This window comes from Xenopus laevis, chromosome 7L (genome assembly GCF_017654675.1).
Source record: "Xenopus laevis strain J_2021 chromosome 7L, Xenopus_laevis_v10.1, whole genome shotgun sequence".
NCBI lineage: Eukaryota > Metazoa > Chordata > Amphibia > Anura > Pipidae > Xenopus > Xenopus laevis.
The window spans coordinates 4,869,685-4,885,312 of record NC_054383.1 but is presented as its reverse complement, the minus strand read 5'-3'; the positions used below and the strand labels follow the sequence as shown (position 1 = coordinate 4,885,312).

The 15,628-nt window shown below is 40.7% G+C and overlaps 1 protein-coding gene across 2 annotated transcripts in view; it reads left to right on the top strand.

Annotated features, from left to right (window-relative positions):
- sec23ip.L (SEC23 interacting protein L homeolog) overlaps positions 1–11,455 on the top strand; it is a 30,342-nt gene extending 18,887 nt beyond the window's left edge. For both annotated transcript variants that reach the window (XM_041568537.1, NM_001093941.1), the window contains 10 exon segments: positions 215–336; positions 807–968; positions 1,335–1,430; positions 3,505–3,711; positions 3,795–3,950; positions 4,550–4,652; positions 4,913–5,098; positions 7,085–7,244; positions 8,674–8,799; positions 10,394–11,455. In XM_041568537.1, the coding sequence (XP_041424471.1) occupies positions 215–336; positions 807–968; positions 1,335–1,430; positions 3,505–3,711; positions 3,795–3,950; positions 4,550–4,652; positions 4,913–5,098; positions 7,085–7,244; positions 8,674–8,755 (1,274 nt within the window). In that variant the 3' untranslated portion in view covers positions 8,756–8,799; positions 10,394–11,455.
- The last annotated feature ends 4,173 nt before the right edge of the window (positions 11,456–15,628 follow it).

The window sequence follows — 15,628 nt, the reverse complement described above, 5'->3', positions numbered from 1 at the left end:
CTTCCTAAAGTGCTGGCTCTTTCTTAAAGCACATGACCAGGCAAAATGACCTGAGGTGCACCTAGAAGAAAAAATAAGAATCCCTTTAAGGAACGGACAAGCAACTCCATGTTTTCCCCTTATTAGGCACATACTGATCTTTGCATGAAGGGTCAGGCTTGTTGTGTAGCAGATTATGTTGTATGACTGAATGTTGTTCCATGTCTCCTCACAGGATCGTTGGTTCTGTTCGACATCCTCTCTAACCAGACTGATCCAACTGCTCCTCCTCTTGTGCCGGTACGACTCACTGAAGCCAATGGGCCGTTAAAAAGTAAAGATTCAGATGATAAAGCAGTGAGTTGTTTTCTCATTATTATACAAATATTCTCCTGATGGAATACAACATTCCTTGTGTCACTCCCAGCACCCCTTATTACACTGGGTCAGTGGCGTTCACATTATGCCCAGTTATTCTCTAGATCACATGATTGGAGGGCGGATTATAACAAAATGATGTCTATTGAGAAATCCAGGGTCCATTGTAAGGCCACACCCTATAATGATAAGCTCCACTGGGGCACTAAATGTAACCAATAACCACACGTGTAGGTAAAGGAATGAAGCTGAAAGTGTTTTCTCTAGTATTTACCAAATATGCTGAACATTCAATATAATGGCTGCCCTTTATAAAGCCCAATCCTAAAATCTTTGTTCCCACAATTCCTTGCATTCAGTCCTACACTGAGTTTATTTATTTGCTACTACCTCCATACTCACACTGGTGCCCAGGTTGACCAATCACACGCTTCTGTTTTCTCCTCAAGGTCAGCATTACAGGGGCCCCAGTCACATTACAAGCCGTGGAGGAGCCCAGTGATTCAGAGCAGCAGAAACCATTGCCGAGCCTGCAGGAAGCCCTTGAGTTGCTCAGCCTGGCAGAATACAGCAGTGTGTTTGAGAAAGAACAGATTGACATGGAGTCCCTGGTATTATCTTTGTCTATGTTCATTTCTGTGTCCTTTTTTCCTTCTTGCTGAGGGTCTTCACTCCCTTTACTTTCATTTCTTTTTCCTTGCCGAGTGTCCAACCTATTTCTCCTCTCCTTCCACTGAGGGTCCTGCCTCCACTTCCTTTCCTTCCCACAGAGAGACTTACTTTGTTACTTGTCCTTTACTTTGTAGGTCCTTCCGCCATACTTATTCTATCCCACTGGGGGTCTTTCCTTCCCAATATGCTATTACTTCCCTAGTGTCCCCTCCAGTAGCTGCGGGTACCTATGTTCCTACGTACCTTTTCGGAGAGAGAGGAAATGGATAATACTACTCCTGTATAAAATGAGTCTTCTTTTTCAGCTCATGTGTACGGTGGATGACTTGAAAGAGATGGGAATCCCACTGGGGCCTAGGAAGAAGATTGCCAAGTTTGTGCAGGAAAGAGCAGTCACGGAGGTCAGTAGAAGCTTGATTCCTATCCGCACTATGTGGAGTATATACAGGTCCGGACTGAGAATTAAAATAGGCCCTGGCATTTCAGGTACACAGAGGTCCAATCTTCCCACACAGAGGCCCAAACAGCCCCCCACCAGCCCACTAAATAGCGACTTTCTATGGCACCTTATAGCAGCCCCTCTGGCATTCGCCAGAACTCACAGATTGCCAGTCCGGGCCTGAGTATATATTTAGTTTACAAGGTAGTAAGATGAACAGACAACACCCTTGTGTGGTTCTGTACTGATAATGGGGCTGATTATCTCACAATCATATAGCGAACCAGATAATCGGAAAATGAAGTTGTACAGAGAAGCCTGTGGATTTGACTTTGGGCGACAAATACCCTGAAGTGCCTCTCTTTTGAGGCCTCCATCTCTGTAGACCACGAGCTGGACAACCCTGACCCATATATCTATGAAGGTTTGCAGGAGTGGATTTAGTGAAATTTGCAGCAGATGTAATGTGTGTCTTGTGTGCTAAGTTGAACATTGCTGTGTATAGTTGCACAATAGTGTGTGTGTGTTCTGGAATGAGACACTCCTGCACAGACACACATATATTACACACATCACATTCCTCATTTAGTTTTCCTTTTCACATACTTCCACACCATACACCTATATTCATTCCACAACACACACACACTATTGTGCAACTATACATAGCAATGTTTAACTTAGCACACAAGAAAAACATTACATTTGCTGTTAATTTCACCTAATACACTCCTGCACTAACATGCACACATTCCACTTATTACATTCCACACTATATTTCTCCTCACATTCCCCCTTCACCATTATACACACTCCACAAATACACACCAACGTGTAACTGCACATATCATTCCACTTTGTTTTCAATTACACCTCACTACCACATTTTTTTTCAATATGGGCGTTGATTTGGCCAATCTCTCCCTCTTAAAAGCCGCATCAGCAGTCAGCGGGGGAGGATTTAGCTCACAGTTTGAAACCAAGGAGATGTTCATACAAAGTAATGCTATTCAGCAAAGAGTTAAAATACCTTTTATACTATGATAAGAGGTAAACAAGTTAGGGACCACCGTGTGGGGTTTACCTTGACGTGGTATGGTGGCTTATCAATATTATGATCATAACTTTGTAACAAAAAAACCCTGTTTTTTAAATTTACATGCACTGGCATATTTACTTGAATTACTTAGACATGTCTCTAAATATTTTGAAATTTGCCTTAGGTGTGCACCCACAACCCCCCCCTTTTTTGTACATATAAAATATTGCCAAATTAAAAACAAACAAAAACGATATATATATATATATATCTATATATATATATATATATATATATATATATATATATATCTATATATCTATCTATATATCTATATCTCTCTCTCGATATATATATATATATATATATATATATATATATATATATATATATATATATATATGTACAAAGGCTTAGGCACACACTGCTTGAACAATTACCTGGGTGCTGTACAGGAAAATTGTATATTCACCCCAAAAAGCTGACGCACACCAGGATTTTTCTTCAAAGATGCTTTGTCTAATTTGATCTAATAAACAAAGCATCTTTGAAGAAAAATCCTGGTGTGCGTCAGCTTTTTGGGGTGAATATATATATATATATATATATATATAATATATATATATATATATATATATATATAATATATATATATATATATAATATATATATATATATATATATATATATATATATATATATATATATATATATATATATATATATATCTCGAGAGAGAGAGAGATTTTTTTTAATTTGGCAATATTTATGTATAGTATTTGCAGCCAACACATCCCATGTCCAAAGGTAAAACAAGTCTCAGTAGTGTTTTATAGATTACATACCATTACAACCACTGAATAATAAAAGTTTTATTACAGAAATACCAACCATTATCCCCCTGGCTCATATACATGGCGCTTTGGTTTTTGTACCTTAGAGTTTAACCAATGACGTATGACATGGTGGAAGTCTCCTCTTCCTTATTCCTAACTAGGCAAAGAGAAAAGCAGCAGAGGAAGAGAAGGCTGCACAAATTAAAGCCAAAGAGGAACTGGCTGCCGCCGCACAGGAAGCCGCTGCCAAACTCCTCCCCTCTGAAGATAGCTCCGCCCTGGAGTCCCACAAGAGGAAGTTGCCTGTTGGGGTGTCAGTCTCCGCGGTGCCTGTGGATTATGAATACTTTGAAACTGGCACAGGACAGGTAATGCCTCAGCCCAATCAGAGTCGGAGGCACAATATTTTCTATATTGGCTGCAGTACTGACCCAATCTGTCCTGTCGTTAGGTCTGTGTGAAGTACAACTCATTGGATTTTGAACCAGTCAATTTTTTTGCCCTGGGCTCTCCCATTGGCATGTTCCTGACTGTACGGGGCTTGGATAAGATCGAGGAAACCTTCCGGCTGCCTACGTGCAAAGGCTTCTTCAATATCTACCATCCGGTAAGCTCAACGTGGCCCCCAGAACTTGAAACATTTGCTCCCACTCTTCCACAACTCATATGCTGTGTCCTTTACATTTACTCCCAAGGTCAGATATGTGACAGTTCGTTATAAGACTGCAATTATTTAAAGAAGAAGGAAAGCTACTGAGGCAGATTATTGCCAACAGATTAGCCACAATAGTGCAAACTATAACACTATATTTATTCTGCAGAATGTTTTACCATACCTGAGTAAAAAGCTCTAGAAACTCTATCTGGTTATTTAGGATAGCAGCTACCATATTAGCTTGATGTGACATCACTTCCTGCCTGAGTCTCTCCCTGCTCGCTCATAACTCTGGGCTCAGATTACAGCAGGGAGGGGGAGGAAGAGAGGAGCAAACTGAGCATGCTCAAGACCTAGCCCTGGAGGTTTAAACTGAAAACAGGGAGTCCATATGTACACAAAAGAAAAGATATGTGATGTTTCTTTTGACAGAGGACTCAGAGCAGCATTACTTTGAGGGTTTACTGGTGTATTTATATAGACTGTTCTGATAAAGCTTACTTACTTTTAGCCTTTTCTTCTCCTTTAACTGTCCTGTCTCTCCCTTCCAGCTGGACCCCGTGGCCTACAGGTTAGAACCCATGATCATTCCAGACATTGACCTGAAACCAGTGCTGATTCCTCACCACAAAGGTCGAAAGAGATTGCACCTGGGTATGTAAGGATACGCTGATAATATTTTGATGTGTGCAGTTCGACGTACAGTATATTGGGGAGCGGGCCTTTGGTTATCCAAAAAGTAATCTGTGCTGACAGTTGCAAATTTCCCGGTTATCAAAACTGTCAGCCGGTTCAGATTGCAGTCCCGCCCCTAATACAGAACAGAATGCACACTGTGCATGGAGAAGTCACGTCTGTAGTGAACATAACACATGTAAATAAAATATCACCATATCCCTGTGTCGTCTCCTCAGAACTGAAGGAAAGTCTGACCCGCATGGGCTCTGACCTGAAACACGGCTTCATCACTTCCCTACGCAGCGCCTGGCAGACCCTGAACGACTTTGCTCGCGCCCACACGTCCTCGGCACAACTGCAGTTAGAGCTAAAGAGAGTCGCAGACCAGATTGAGGAAGAGGAGAAACAGCAGCAGGTGGAAGGTGAGAAGCAGCTTTTCTTTCTGTCCTACCAGGTTCATCCTTTAGATTTCCCTATATACTCACTGGATTCTTCATTTATTTGTCATATGAGACCAGCGCCCCAAGTCTTATTAAAGGGGTTGTTCACCTTCAAACACCTAGTTTTTTTCAGATAGATCACCAGAAATTAGAGTCCTGCAGTCTGTCGGGTACCCGCCGGTTACCCGCAAAAACCTGCAGTACCCTGCAGGTTGCGGGTAGAAGTTCCGCGTCGGGTATGGTTGCGGGTCAGGCCGCGGGTCTTCTCAATAGCGACTTTTACTCCTTTTTTCTGATCATGTCTACTTCCGATGATGTCACTTCCGGTTTACAATGACTGCACTTCCTGATCCTTGATGGTCAGCGGGTCTGGGTTGCGGATAAGGTACTTGCGGGTCGGGTAGGGTAGCGGGTACGGGTCCGAAAAAATGGACCCGCGCAGGACGCTACCATAAATAACGACTTTTTCCAATTACTTTCTATTTTCTATGTGTGATTGTTTTTCTAATATTGAAGTGTCAAGTTTCATTTTTCACCTTCTAAAGCAGCTCTAGGAGGGGGGTCGCTGACCCTGTAAACTGTTCTAAACTGATACATTTCTTATCTTTGTCCCTGCTGAGCAGAATCTCTGGGTTTCATTACAGGCAGCTGTTAGACTTGATACAATAGTTACTGATACTCCAGAGATGCTGCTGAGAAATGGATCAACTACATGTTGTAAAATTGTAACTGAGTCTGGCAGCTCAGTAATTCAGGTGCAGATTCTGACACCAGAGACCGGGACGTTCAACTTTACACTGCGGGGCAAATTTATCGAATTGAAAAATGTCATTCGAAAATTTGATTTTCAAGCTATTTTTAACTACTTGAATTATCGAAATTTATCATGTACTGTCTCTTTAAAACCTCAACCGTTCGCCATCTAAAACCGAATTGCTGTTTTAGCCAATGGGGGACCTCCAAGAACCTTTTTGTCATTTGGTAGACTTTTAAAAATCAGTTTTTTTTCTGGCAAATGGTCAAAACTCTCAAATTCGAGTTGTGAATTATCCAAACTCGATTTGAATCTTAATACGAATTTTAATTTTCAAGATTAATTAAACTCTGGCCCTTTAAAAATTCGAATTCGACTATTCACCGCTTAAAACCTGCGTGTGTAAGTCAATGGGAGAGGTCCGGGGACATGTTACTAGCCTTCCTGACATTCGAGTTTTTTTCAGAGAAAAAACTTGAATCGAGTTTAGTCAAGTTCGATTTGAGACGGTAAAATTCGTGTGAGTTTTAAATATTTGATTTTTTTTTTTCTAATTGAATTTTGAGTATATTCAAATTTAAAGTAGTTAAAGGGGACCCCGTCACCCAAACAAAATTATTCCAAATCCTATTTTATCATGTTAGTCAAGCAAAATGAACTTTAATTACACTGTATAATTTATTTGAATATTGTTTCCATCAGTCTGGGAATTCATAATTATAACAAGCAGGCAGCAGCCATTTTGTGGACACTGTTATTAAGACAAGTCTTGTATCATCTCAGAATCTTGTTTGTGCACCAGAATGGGGACCTGATGTCCATCCCCATGTCCTGGCTACACAATTAAATGGTGAAGAGAACGGGGGAATGTGGGGAGAGCAGTGACATGTAGGAAGTGCTGAATGGAAAGTGAAAGTAATTGTTTGCCCCGCCTCTATGCCTAGGCATAGAGGAGGGGTAGGCAATATTTGATTGACAGCTGAAATTTTTAAATGAGCTTACAACAGCTATGAATGCTTTAATAAAAAAAAAAAAATGGATTTCATATTTAATTTAAAAAGGACTTTTATTATACAGATTTTTATGTCTGGGTGACAGGTCCACTTTAAAAAAAAAAAAAACCTCACCTGAATTGGAAATTCGACCTTTAATTAATGTGAATCCATTTCAAAGTGTACGGAATGTTTTAGAATTGTAGATTTGCTTCCTTCCAGCTGAAAAGATCGAGAGCCCAGACGCTTCCCGCGAGGAGGAGGTGACAGTGAAGATCGGGATGCTGAACGGGGGGCGTCGGATTGATTACGTTCTGCAAGAGAAGCCCATCGAGAGCTTTAATGAATATCTATTCGCTCTGCAGAGTCACCTGTGTTACTGGTACGTGTGATACAAGTGCAACATCAACTCCCCACTCTCTGGCCCCATTAAAAAACAAATGCTCTGTAAGGCTACAACTGTATTGTTTTTTTTACTTTTTATTACTCCTCTTTCTATTCAGGTGTCTCCTATTTATATTCCAGTCTCTTATTCAAATCAATGCATGGTTGCTAGGGGAATTTGGACCCTAGCAACCAGATTACAAACTGGAGAGCTGTTGAAGAAAAAGCTAAATAACTCAAAAGCTGAGTTAACTGTTAGTATGATGTAGAGAGGGATATTCTGAGACAATTTGCAATTGGTTTTAATTTTTTATTTGTGGTTTTTGAGTTATTTAGCTTTTTATTCAGCAGCTCTGCAGTTTGCAATTCTGCAATTGCAATCTGGTTGCTGGGGTCCAAATTCCCCTAGCAACCATGCATTGATGTGAATAAGAGACTGGAATATGAATAGGAGAGGTCTGAATAGAAGGATCGGTAATAAAAAGTAACAATAATACATGTGTAGCCTTACAGAGCATTTGTTTTCTAGATGGGGTCAGTGACCCCCATTTGAAACCTGGAAAGAAGAAGGCAAATAATTAAAAAAATATATATATATAAAAAAAATATATAATAAAGACCAACTGAAATTTTTTTTAGAATTTGCCCTTTAACATTCGAAAATGTTTACTTAAAGGTAATTTTTATTATGTTATAGAACAGCCAGTTCTATGCAGCTTTTCAATTGGTTTTCATCATTTAATTTTAATAGTTATTTGCCTATTTCCTCTGACTCTTTGCCGCTTTTAAATAGGCGTTGCTGGCGTTTGCTTTCTAAAAAAACAAATGCTCTGTAAGTTGCTAGGGTAATTTGGACCCTAGTTACCAGATTGGTTAACATTTACATTGAAGAGCTGAATAAAAAGCTAAATAGCTCAAAAACCACAAATAATAAAAAATGAAAACCAATTACAAATTGTCTCAGAATATCCCTCTCTATATCATACTAACAGTTAATTTAAAGGTGAACAACCCCTTTAAGGTGCTGGGGTCACACATCAACAACAGATGGAGGGCCACATATTTGTACAATGATTGAAATAGAGGTTTATTATGAGGTTTATAGCATTTATGGCAATAGCTCATTGGGTGTTTTGTTGCCAATTAGCTGTAGCCTTACAGAGCTTTGGTTTTAGATGGGGTCAGTGACCCCCATTTGAAAGCTGGAAAGAGTCCGGAGAAGAAGGCAAATGATTAAAAATAACTATAAGAAAGAAGAAATGAAGACCAACTGAAAAGTTGCTTAGCATTAGCCATCCTATAACGTACTAAAAGTTAACGTAAAGGTGAACTGTCCCTTTTTAAAAGGCGGCACACAGGATTGTTGGTGGCAGTTATTGGTGGGCACCCGGTGTTACATGATGTCTAATGAGGGGGATTTATTGCAGGGAGTCGGAGGACACGGCTCTGCTGATTCTGAAAGAAATCTACACGACTGTGAATGTTCTCCCTGATCACCCGCTGCAGTAGTGCAACTGACCGTGACCTTGAACCTCTTCTCCTGTTTGTACAAGGTCAGTGTCACATACGGGTGCGACTGGGCCCCCCTCCATCATAAACTCCTTGAGAGAAAATGAATATAATATATATATAATATATATATATATATATATATATATATATATATATATATTATATATATATATATATATATATACAAAGAGCATAATCTGGAGCACTCCCAAGTCAAAATCAATGCCTAGGTGCTGGTTAAATAATTAATATCAAATTGGCAAATAAACCGCACAACCAGGTCTTGCGTATAACTTCATCCAGGGGGAGTTTCTCCTCAGTCGGTATTATACGCTTACTTGTGCAAACAATCGGTGGCATGTGTTCTGCAATGACGGCGATAAGGTAGATACTTATGTTGTTGACATTCCCCTGGGGTAATAGGTAACATAGCGCACCAGATGTGCGCTATACTAGGTTTCTTTTTTATCTTTCATTGGGCACATTAACACTGAATCACAGAACGATGATACACTAACATCACGATGTTTATATTGCAGAATAGTGATATATGAAGTCTTAAATAGACTTAACTGTGTATTGTAATAACATTATTGTTTAAACCCAGCTGGTTTTGGTCATACACGTTAATTCACAATCACCAATGAGAACACAGCGGTGTGATGACGTCATCACTTGTATGTTGGCGCCATTTTAGCCTTTAAATATGTGTGTAAAGTGTGTAGTTTCACCTCCTGAAGACGCTTAAGTTTGGAGCCGAAACGTCGATAAATAAATAAGTTTGTGATTTTTTACACTCTATGCAAGACCTGGTTGTGCGGTTTATTTGCCAATTTGATATATATATATCTCCTGATGACGATCCTCTGGGATCGAAACGCGTAGATATGTGGTTGATGGAATAAAGATCCTATATTCTTTATACAGGTCATGGAACTCCGAGGTAACTTCTAATATCCTCATAGTTTGCAACTGGGGGTACTTTATTATAATACACAAGTTTCAGTGAGTCATGTGACAGAAATGACATCACTACTCACCGTTTATAACTGATGACATCAGAACTCACCGTTTATAAGATATAATTACAAGATATTCAGGACTTTTGAGTATTATATATATATATATATATATATATATATATATATATATATATATATATATATATATATATATATATATATATATATATATATATATATATATATATAATATATATATATATATATATATATATATACACACACAATCCAATCAGAGCTGAGAATGTCCTGATGTCTGTGTGTCTTTCATCCAATAACTACACGGGGGCTGCCTAAAGACTATGGATGCACTGAATCCCCTTATTTTGGATTCGGCCGAACCCCCAAATCCTTCATGAAAGATTCGGCCGAATACCAAACTAAATTTGCATATGTAAATTAGGATTTGTTTCAGCCGGGCAGAAGGATTTGGCCGGATCCAAATCCTGCTGAAAAAGGCAGAATCCCGAACCGAATCCTGGATTTGGTGCATCCCTACTAAAGATCAGACCTCAGTCTGTATAACCACGTTGCTATGGGTTACTAGACCTTGCCCAGCATTATTGCCTTTGTTTCATAGATCTCACGACTGTGTCTTGTTCCTTTTGTGCAGGTTCCCGGAGCCCAGAGGGCAACCTGTAGCCAAAGGACATTGATTTTGACTCTGAAACTGCCCAGTGGCCCTTTGTAGAGAAGGACAAGCACGACAATGTGAAAATCAGTTTTTATGTGAATCCTCCGACCCCAACAGACAATGAGTGATTTTATCAGCGCTGTGAAGCCGCTTGCCGAGTTGAACCCTTTCCTTGGAATTTCCACATTCATACAATGAACTCTGTTTGCCGAGGACTGAACCCAATCAGCTTGTGGATAGGGAATCGCTAGCTCCGCCTCCTTTTAGTTATTCATTTAGGGGCACATTTATCAAGGGTCGAATTTCGTATTTCAAAAAGACCAACCGAAAAAAAAAAACTTCAACTTAATTTTGGTTCAATAGGTCCGTATTCGAAGTTAATAGCGCATTCGATTCAAAGTTTTTCCCAAAAAAAGTTAGATTTTTCGACTCCTAATAGGTTCTAGGATTTCCCCCATAGGCTAAAACAGCAATTCAGCAGCTTTTAGATGGCGAATGGTCAAAGTCAAATTTTTAAAGAGACAGTACATGATAAATTTCAATTTTTTTTTTTTTTAAATTTTCATCGAATTTGGACTATTCCCTAGTCGAACTACACCAAAAATAGCTTGAAATTCAATTTTTTTTTCATTTGAAAATTCACCTCGACCATTGATAAATCTGCTCCGTAGATTTTGGCAATTTTGTTTCACCTCCTCTTCCCTTTCCTCCATTAGTTACTAATCCCGTTCCTCCGCCCGTGAGAAACCTATTTATAAAGTGACAATTGTATTTTATCATGTTTAGCTCTAGGCTGATGCTTCAGGTGGGGCTTTTATTCATAGCAGGTTCATTACGGGCTCCAGAGCTCAGACTGCCCCCCCCCTATACGAAATAATGGAAGCGATTCTTTCCCCGCTACAAGTCACCTGCGCACGTGTGATTTTTACATTCCCGCCAGCGGATGAGACGGTTTAAGCAGGTTTTGGCTCCATTTAGGTTTTCAGTAATTTAATTTTTGAAAGTATTCTGTTAAATTAAAGAAAAAGTCTATTGCCAAAATTCTATTGAAATTGTTTTTTTTTTAATGTATCTTTGGGGATCTGAGTGCACTGTCTATTTCATTATTACAGGTATGATATCCGGAAACCCGTTATCCAGAATGCCCCGAATTACAGAAAGGCTGTCTCCCATAGACTCCATTTTAATATATTTAAAATTATCCAATTTTTAAAAACGATTTCCTTTTTCTGTGTAATAATAAAACAGTAACTTGTACTTGATCCCAACTAAGATATAATTAATCCTTATTGGAGGCAAAACCAGCCTATTGGGTTTATTTAATGTTTACATGATTTTCTAGTAGACTTAAGGTGTGAAGATCCAAATTATGGAAAGATCCATTATCTGGAAAACCCCAGATCCTGAGCATTCTGGATAACAGGTCCCATATCTGACCCCAATGTTAGAGGTCTAGTTGCTATTGGAGACAGGACCGGGGCTTATTTTCCTCATGACCCATAAAACAAAGGGGTGATCCAGTTCTGACTTTACCTGCAGAGTGACCCATTGGAGCCTGAATTATGGGAATCTCATATGCTGGGGGGAATTGACAACAATAAGCCCTATATTTCAAATGCACTATTCCCTAAAATCTGGCCTGATTTCTCATCTTTAAGCTCATCAGTGCTGTTCCTCAGCAGATATATCCACTAGGATTTTTCTCCAGTTAAAGGGGAAGTAAAACATCTTGGCAAATATTTGGTTTTAGCAGCTGTGAAGCCTCCTCCCCAGCAAGATCATATTCACTGGGCCCCCAGCATCCTCACAGGTCCTGTTTGTGGGATAAAATAAAGACCATTTTCAATTATTGGGGGGAGGGGAAGCACAGAGCTGTCCTGTTGGGGTGTTTGATGGGGCAATGTGGGTGCCCATGGAGGGGCAGGTGCATGTACTTTAGTGATGTTCGGGTCAGGATTTCCCGCACCCCAATCTAACCCACCCGCATCCGCACTTCTGGGTTGCATTTTCGAATTTCAAATTTCCCAGCACCGCCAATGACATCACAAAAGGGGCGGGGTGTCTATAAAAGACTAACCCGGAAGTCAAAAGCCGGCATTTGATGGTGGTGGGCGAGGAGAGCAGGAGAAGAACTAAACCTGTACCTGCCTGACACCTGCGAAGAAAAAGCATGCGAGGTCGGCCCGAACCAGCCCCGACCCACGGGTATCGGGACGGCCCGCACATCACTAATGTACATATTAATCAAGTGATCCCGGCTTGTTCAATACACCTCAACTTGGAGCCCAATCCTGGTGCTGAATGCACAGCTATTGTATGGGGGGCTATTGTCGAAAATATCCCCCATGCACAGTGTGGGTTGTTAACCTGAAGCTCTGGTGGGGTAAATATAATTCAGGTGTTAGGTGCCCTGTAGGTGAAAAAGTCCCATTTAGGGTGTGACAGAGAACATAGTAACCTAATGGTAACATAGTAGTAACCTAATGGTAACATCGTAGTAACTTAATAATAACATAGTAAGTTAGGTTGAAAAAAGACACACGTCCATCAAGTTCAACCTTAAGGACCACACAGCTGCGGCTGTACAGCTTTACGTGCCATTGTTGTGAGAAACTTGCCAATCATTAAAGGTATTTGGGACTAAAGCCACAATTCCCACACTGGAAAGAATGAAGTAATGAATTAGAGCAGTGCTGTCCAATTTATATGGTACCGAGGGCCGGAATTTTTCTAATCTACGTGGTGGAGGGCCGATTTAGACCACACCCACTTTAAACCACACCCATGTTACCGCAAGACCATGTCCATATTAATAGCACACCAAAATAAAAAAAATAAGAGATGTCTGTATCTTGTTAAAGGGGTAATAACATGAATTGCATTCAACACTGGGGGGCATATTTATCAAGGGTCAAATTTCGAATTGGAAAAACTTTGAAATTCGAATTCAAAAAGACCAACTGAAATTAAGTCGAAGTTTTTTTTGGGTCGAATAGGTCCGTTTTCGGCCGAATTCAAATAGTATGAATCGAAGGAATAGCGCATTCAATTTGAAGTTTTTCCCCAAAAAAACGTAGATTTTTCAAAGTCCACCAATGGACTCCAAATAGGTTCTAGGAGGCCCCCATAGGCTAAAACAGAAATTCGGCAGGTTTTAGAAAAAAAAAAGCTCTAAATTCGATTTTTTTCATTCGAAAATTCATCTTGACCTTTGATAAATCTGCCACTGGGTGTGAGTAGATTGTGGGGCAGGGAGAGGAAGTGATGGGGGCAAGTGGAGGGGATGATGGGGCAAGGGGAGGAGTAGATTGTGGGGCAGGGATAGGGGGTAGTAGTTCTGGGGCAGGTGTCAGTGCTGAGTGGATGTCAGACACAGAGGGGACAGACAATAGTGGTACCTGGGCAGCAGGGATAAGTCACATAAACTGCTGGGGGAATAATAACTGGGGATCAGGGGACTGAGGGTCGGGGCAGGTTCAGTGGATCATTGGGCACCAGAGTGAGACTGAGGGGGGGATCAGGTAGGGGGGACACCTGTGTTGTTCAGGTAATAAAGGGGGAGGACAGTTAGAGCTGATTGGGGAGGGGTCAGTAGGTAACAGAAGGATCTGGTGGGGAGTGTGGGAGACTATAAGGGCTCTTACTGACGAGAGGTTGAAGCTGCGCTCCCCTGCGTTCCGTTTTTCAGCGTTCAGCCGCAGGGGAGCGCAGGAATAGACGCATTTAGCTTTTTCCAATGGGGCTGTACTCACACAGGCGCGTGTAGGTGTCGAAAACAGGAAAAATGCAGCATGTTGCGTCTCAACCTGCGTTCGGCGCCTACACGCGCCTGTGTGAGTGCAGCCCCATTGGAAAAAGCTAAATGCGTCTATTCCTGCGCTCCCCTGCGGCTGAACGCTGAAAAACGGAACGCAGGGGAGCGCAGCTACAACCGCTCGTCAGTAAGAGACCTTAATGAGAAGAGATCACGTTGCAGAATAAGTGACCAAGAAACTGTAATGTTACCACACGCGCAGGGTTGTCAGGTGTAATATGCAAACCAGCCAAAGTCGCTACAAAAGCAGCCCAAGACCAACCCAGAGGCACTTCAACAGTAGCCCAAAAATAGCACAATACAGGCCCGGACTGGCAATCTGTGGGTTCTGGCAAATGCCAGAGGGGCTGCTATAAAGTTCCATAGAAAGTCAGTATTTAGTGGGCTGGTGGGGGCTGTGTTGGGCCTCTGTGTACCTGAAATGCCAGGGCCTATTTTGATTCTCAGTCCAGACCTGGCACAATATGTACAGTGAAAAAAAAGTCTAAAATAAAATAAACTAATATGTTTCAGTTTTTCACAAATTTCTTCATGAAGCAAAATGGGACAGATTTGCCCGTCACCAGGGGGTGTAACTACATAGGGGTCCCATGAGGCCTAATTCATATACAATTTCAATAAACATTGGTAAAAAAAGAAAGGTCGAACTCTAGACAATTTGGAGACCAGCAGATTTTTGCCCCAAAATTGTCTGAAAAAAAAGTCACCAGAAAATGTGGGAATGCTTAAAAGAAACATACCTCCCAACTGTCCCTTTTTCGGAGGGACAGTCCCTCTTTTGACAGCTCAACCCGCAGTCCCTCATTTGAACTGGAAAGTCCCTATTTTCTCTGCACTGAACAGCCAGAAAAAGAAACAACGTTTCTCACTTAATTGGCTTTTAGCAGAGAGCCCAGAACAGCTAACAGGTGCAAATAAGATACTTTGTAACAATTTTGAGACACAAAAACACAGTTTAGATAAGGAGAAATATTTTCAAACTTTCATAACCTGCCAAATTTTTTAAAACAAACATGGTAATTAGGGGGTGTGGTCAAAAAATGCTGCGCTACGTGCGGGAAAAAAAATTGGGAGGTATGAAGAAATGGGAAACTAAGGCCAAAATCTGGTAACTCCTGACTTCTACACAAGTCAGTCCCATTGCATGCTGGGAATTGTAGTCTTACATTAGAATTGGCATTTGGTAAATTGTTAAACAAAAACTACATGACCCAACATGCATTGGGAGACTCAGACTTGGCCCAACAAGTAGCCCAAAAAGTAGCCTTGGCTAATTTGTACTTTCAAAACCAGCCCAGGAGTTAAATTAGTAGTTTGGCTGGAAAACCACCAACCAGTCGACCCCCCAACTTTTAGCGCCAAAGTAGAAGAGGGAGGAGAACACAGAGCGTCAGTCCGCA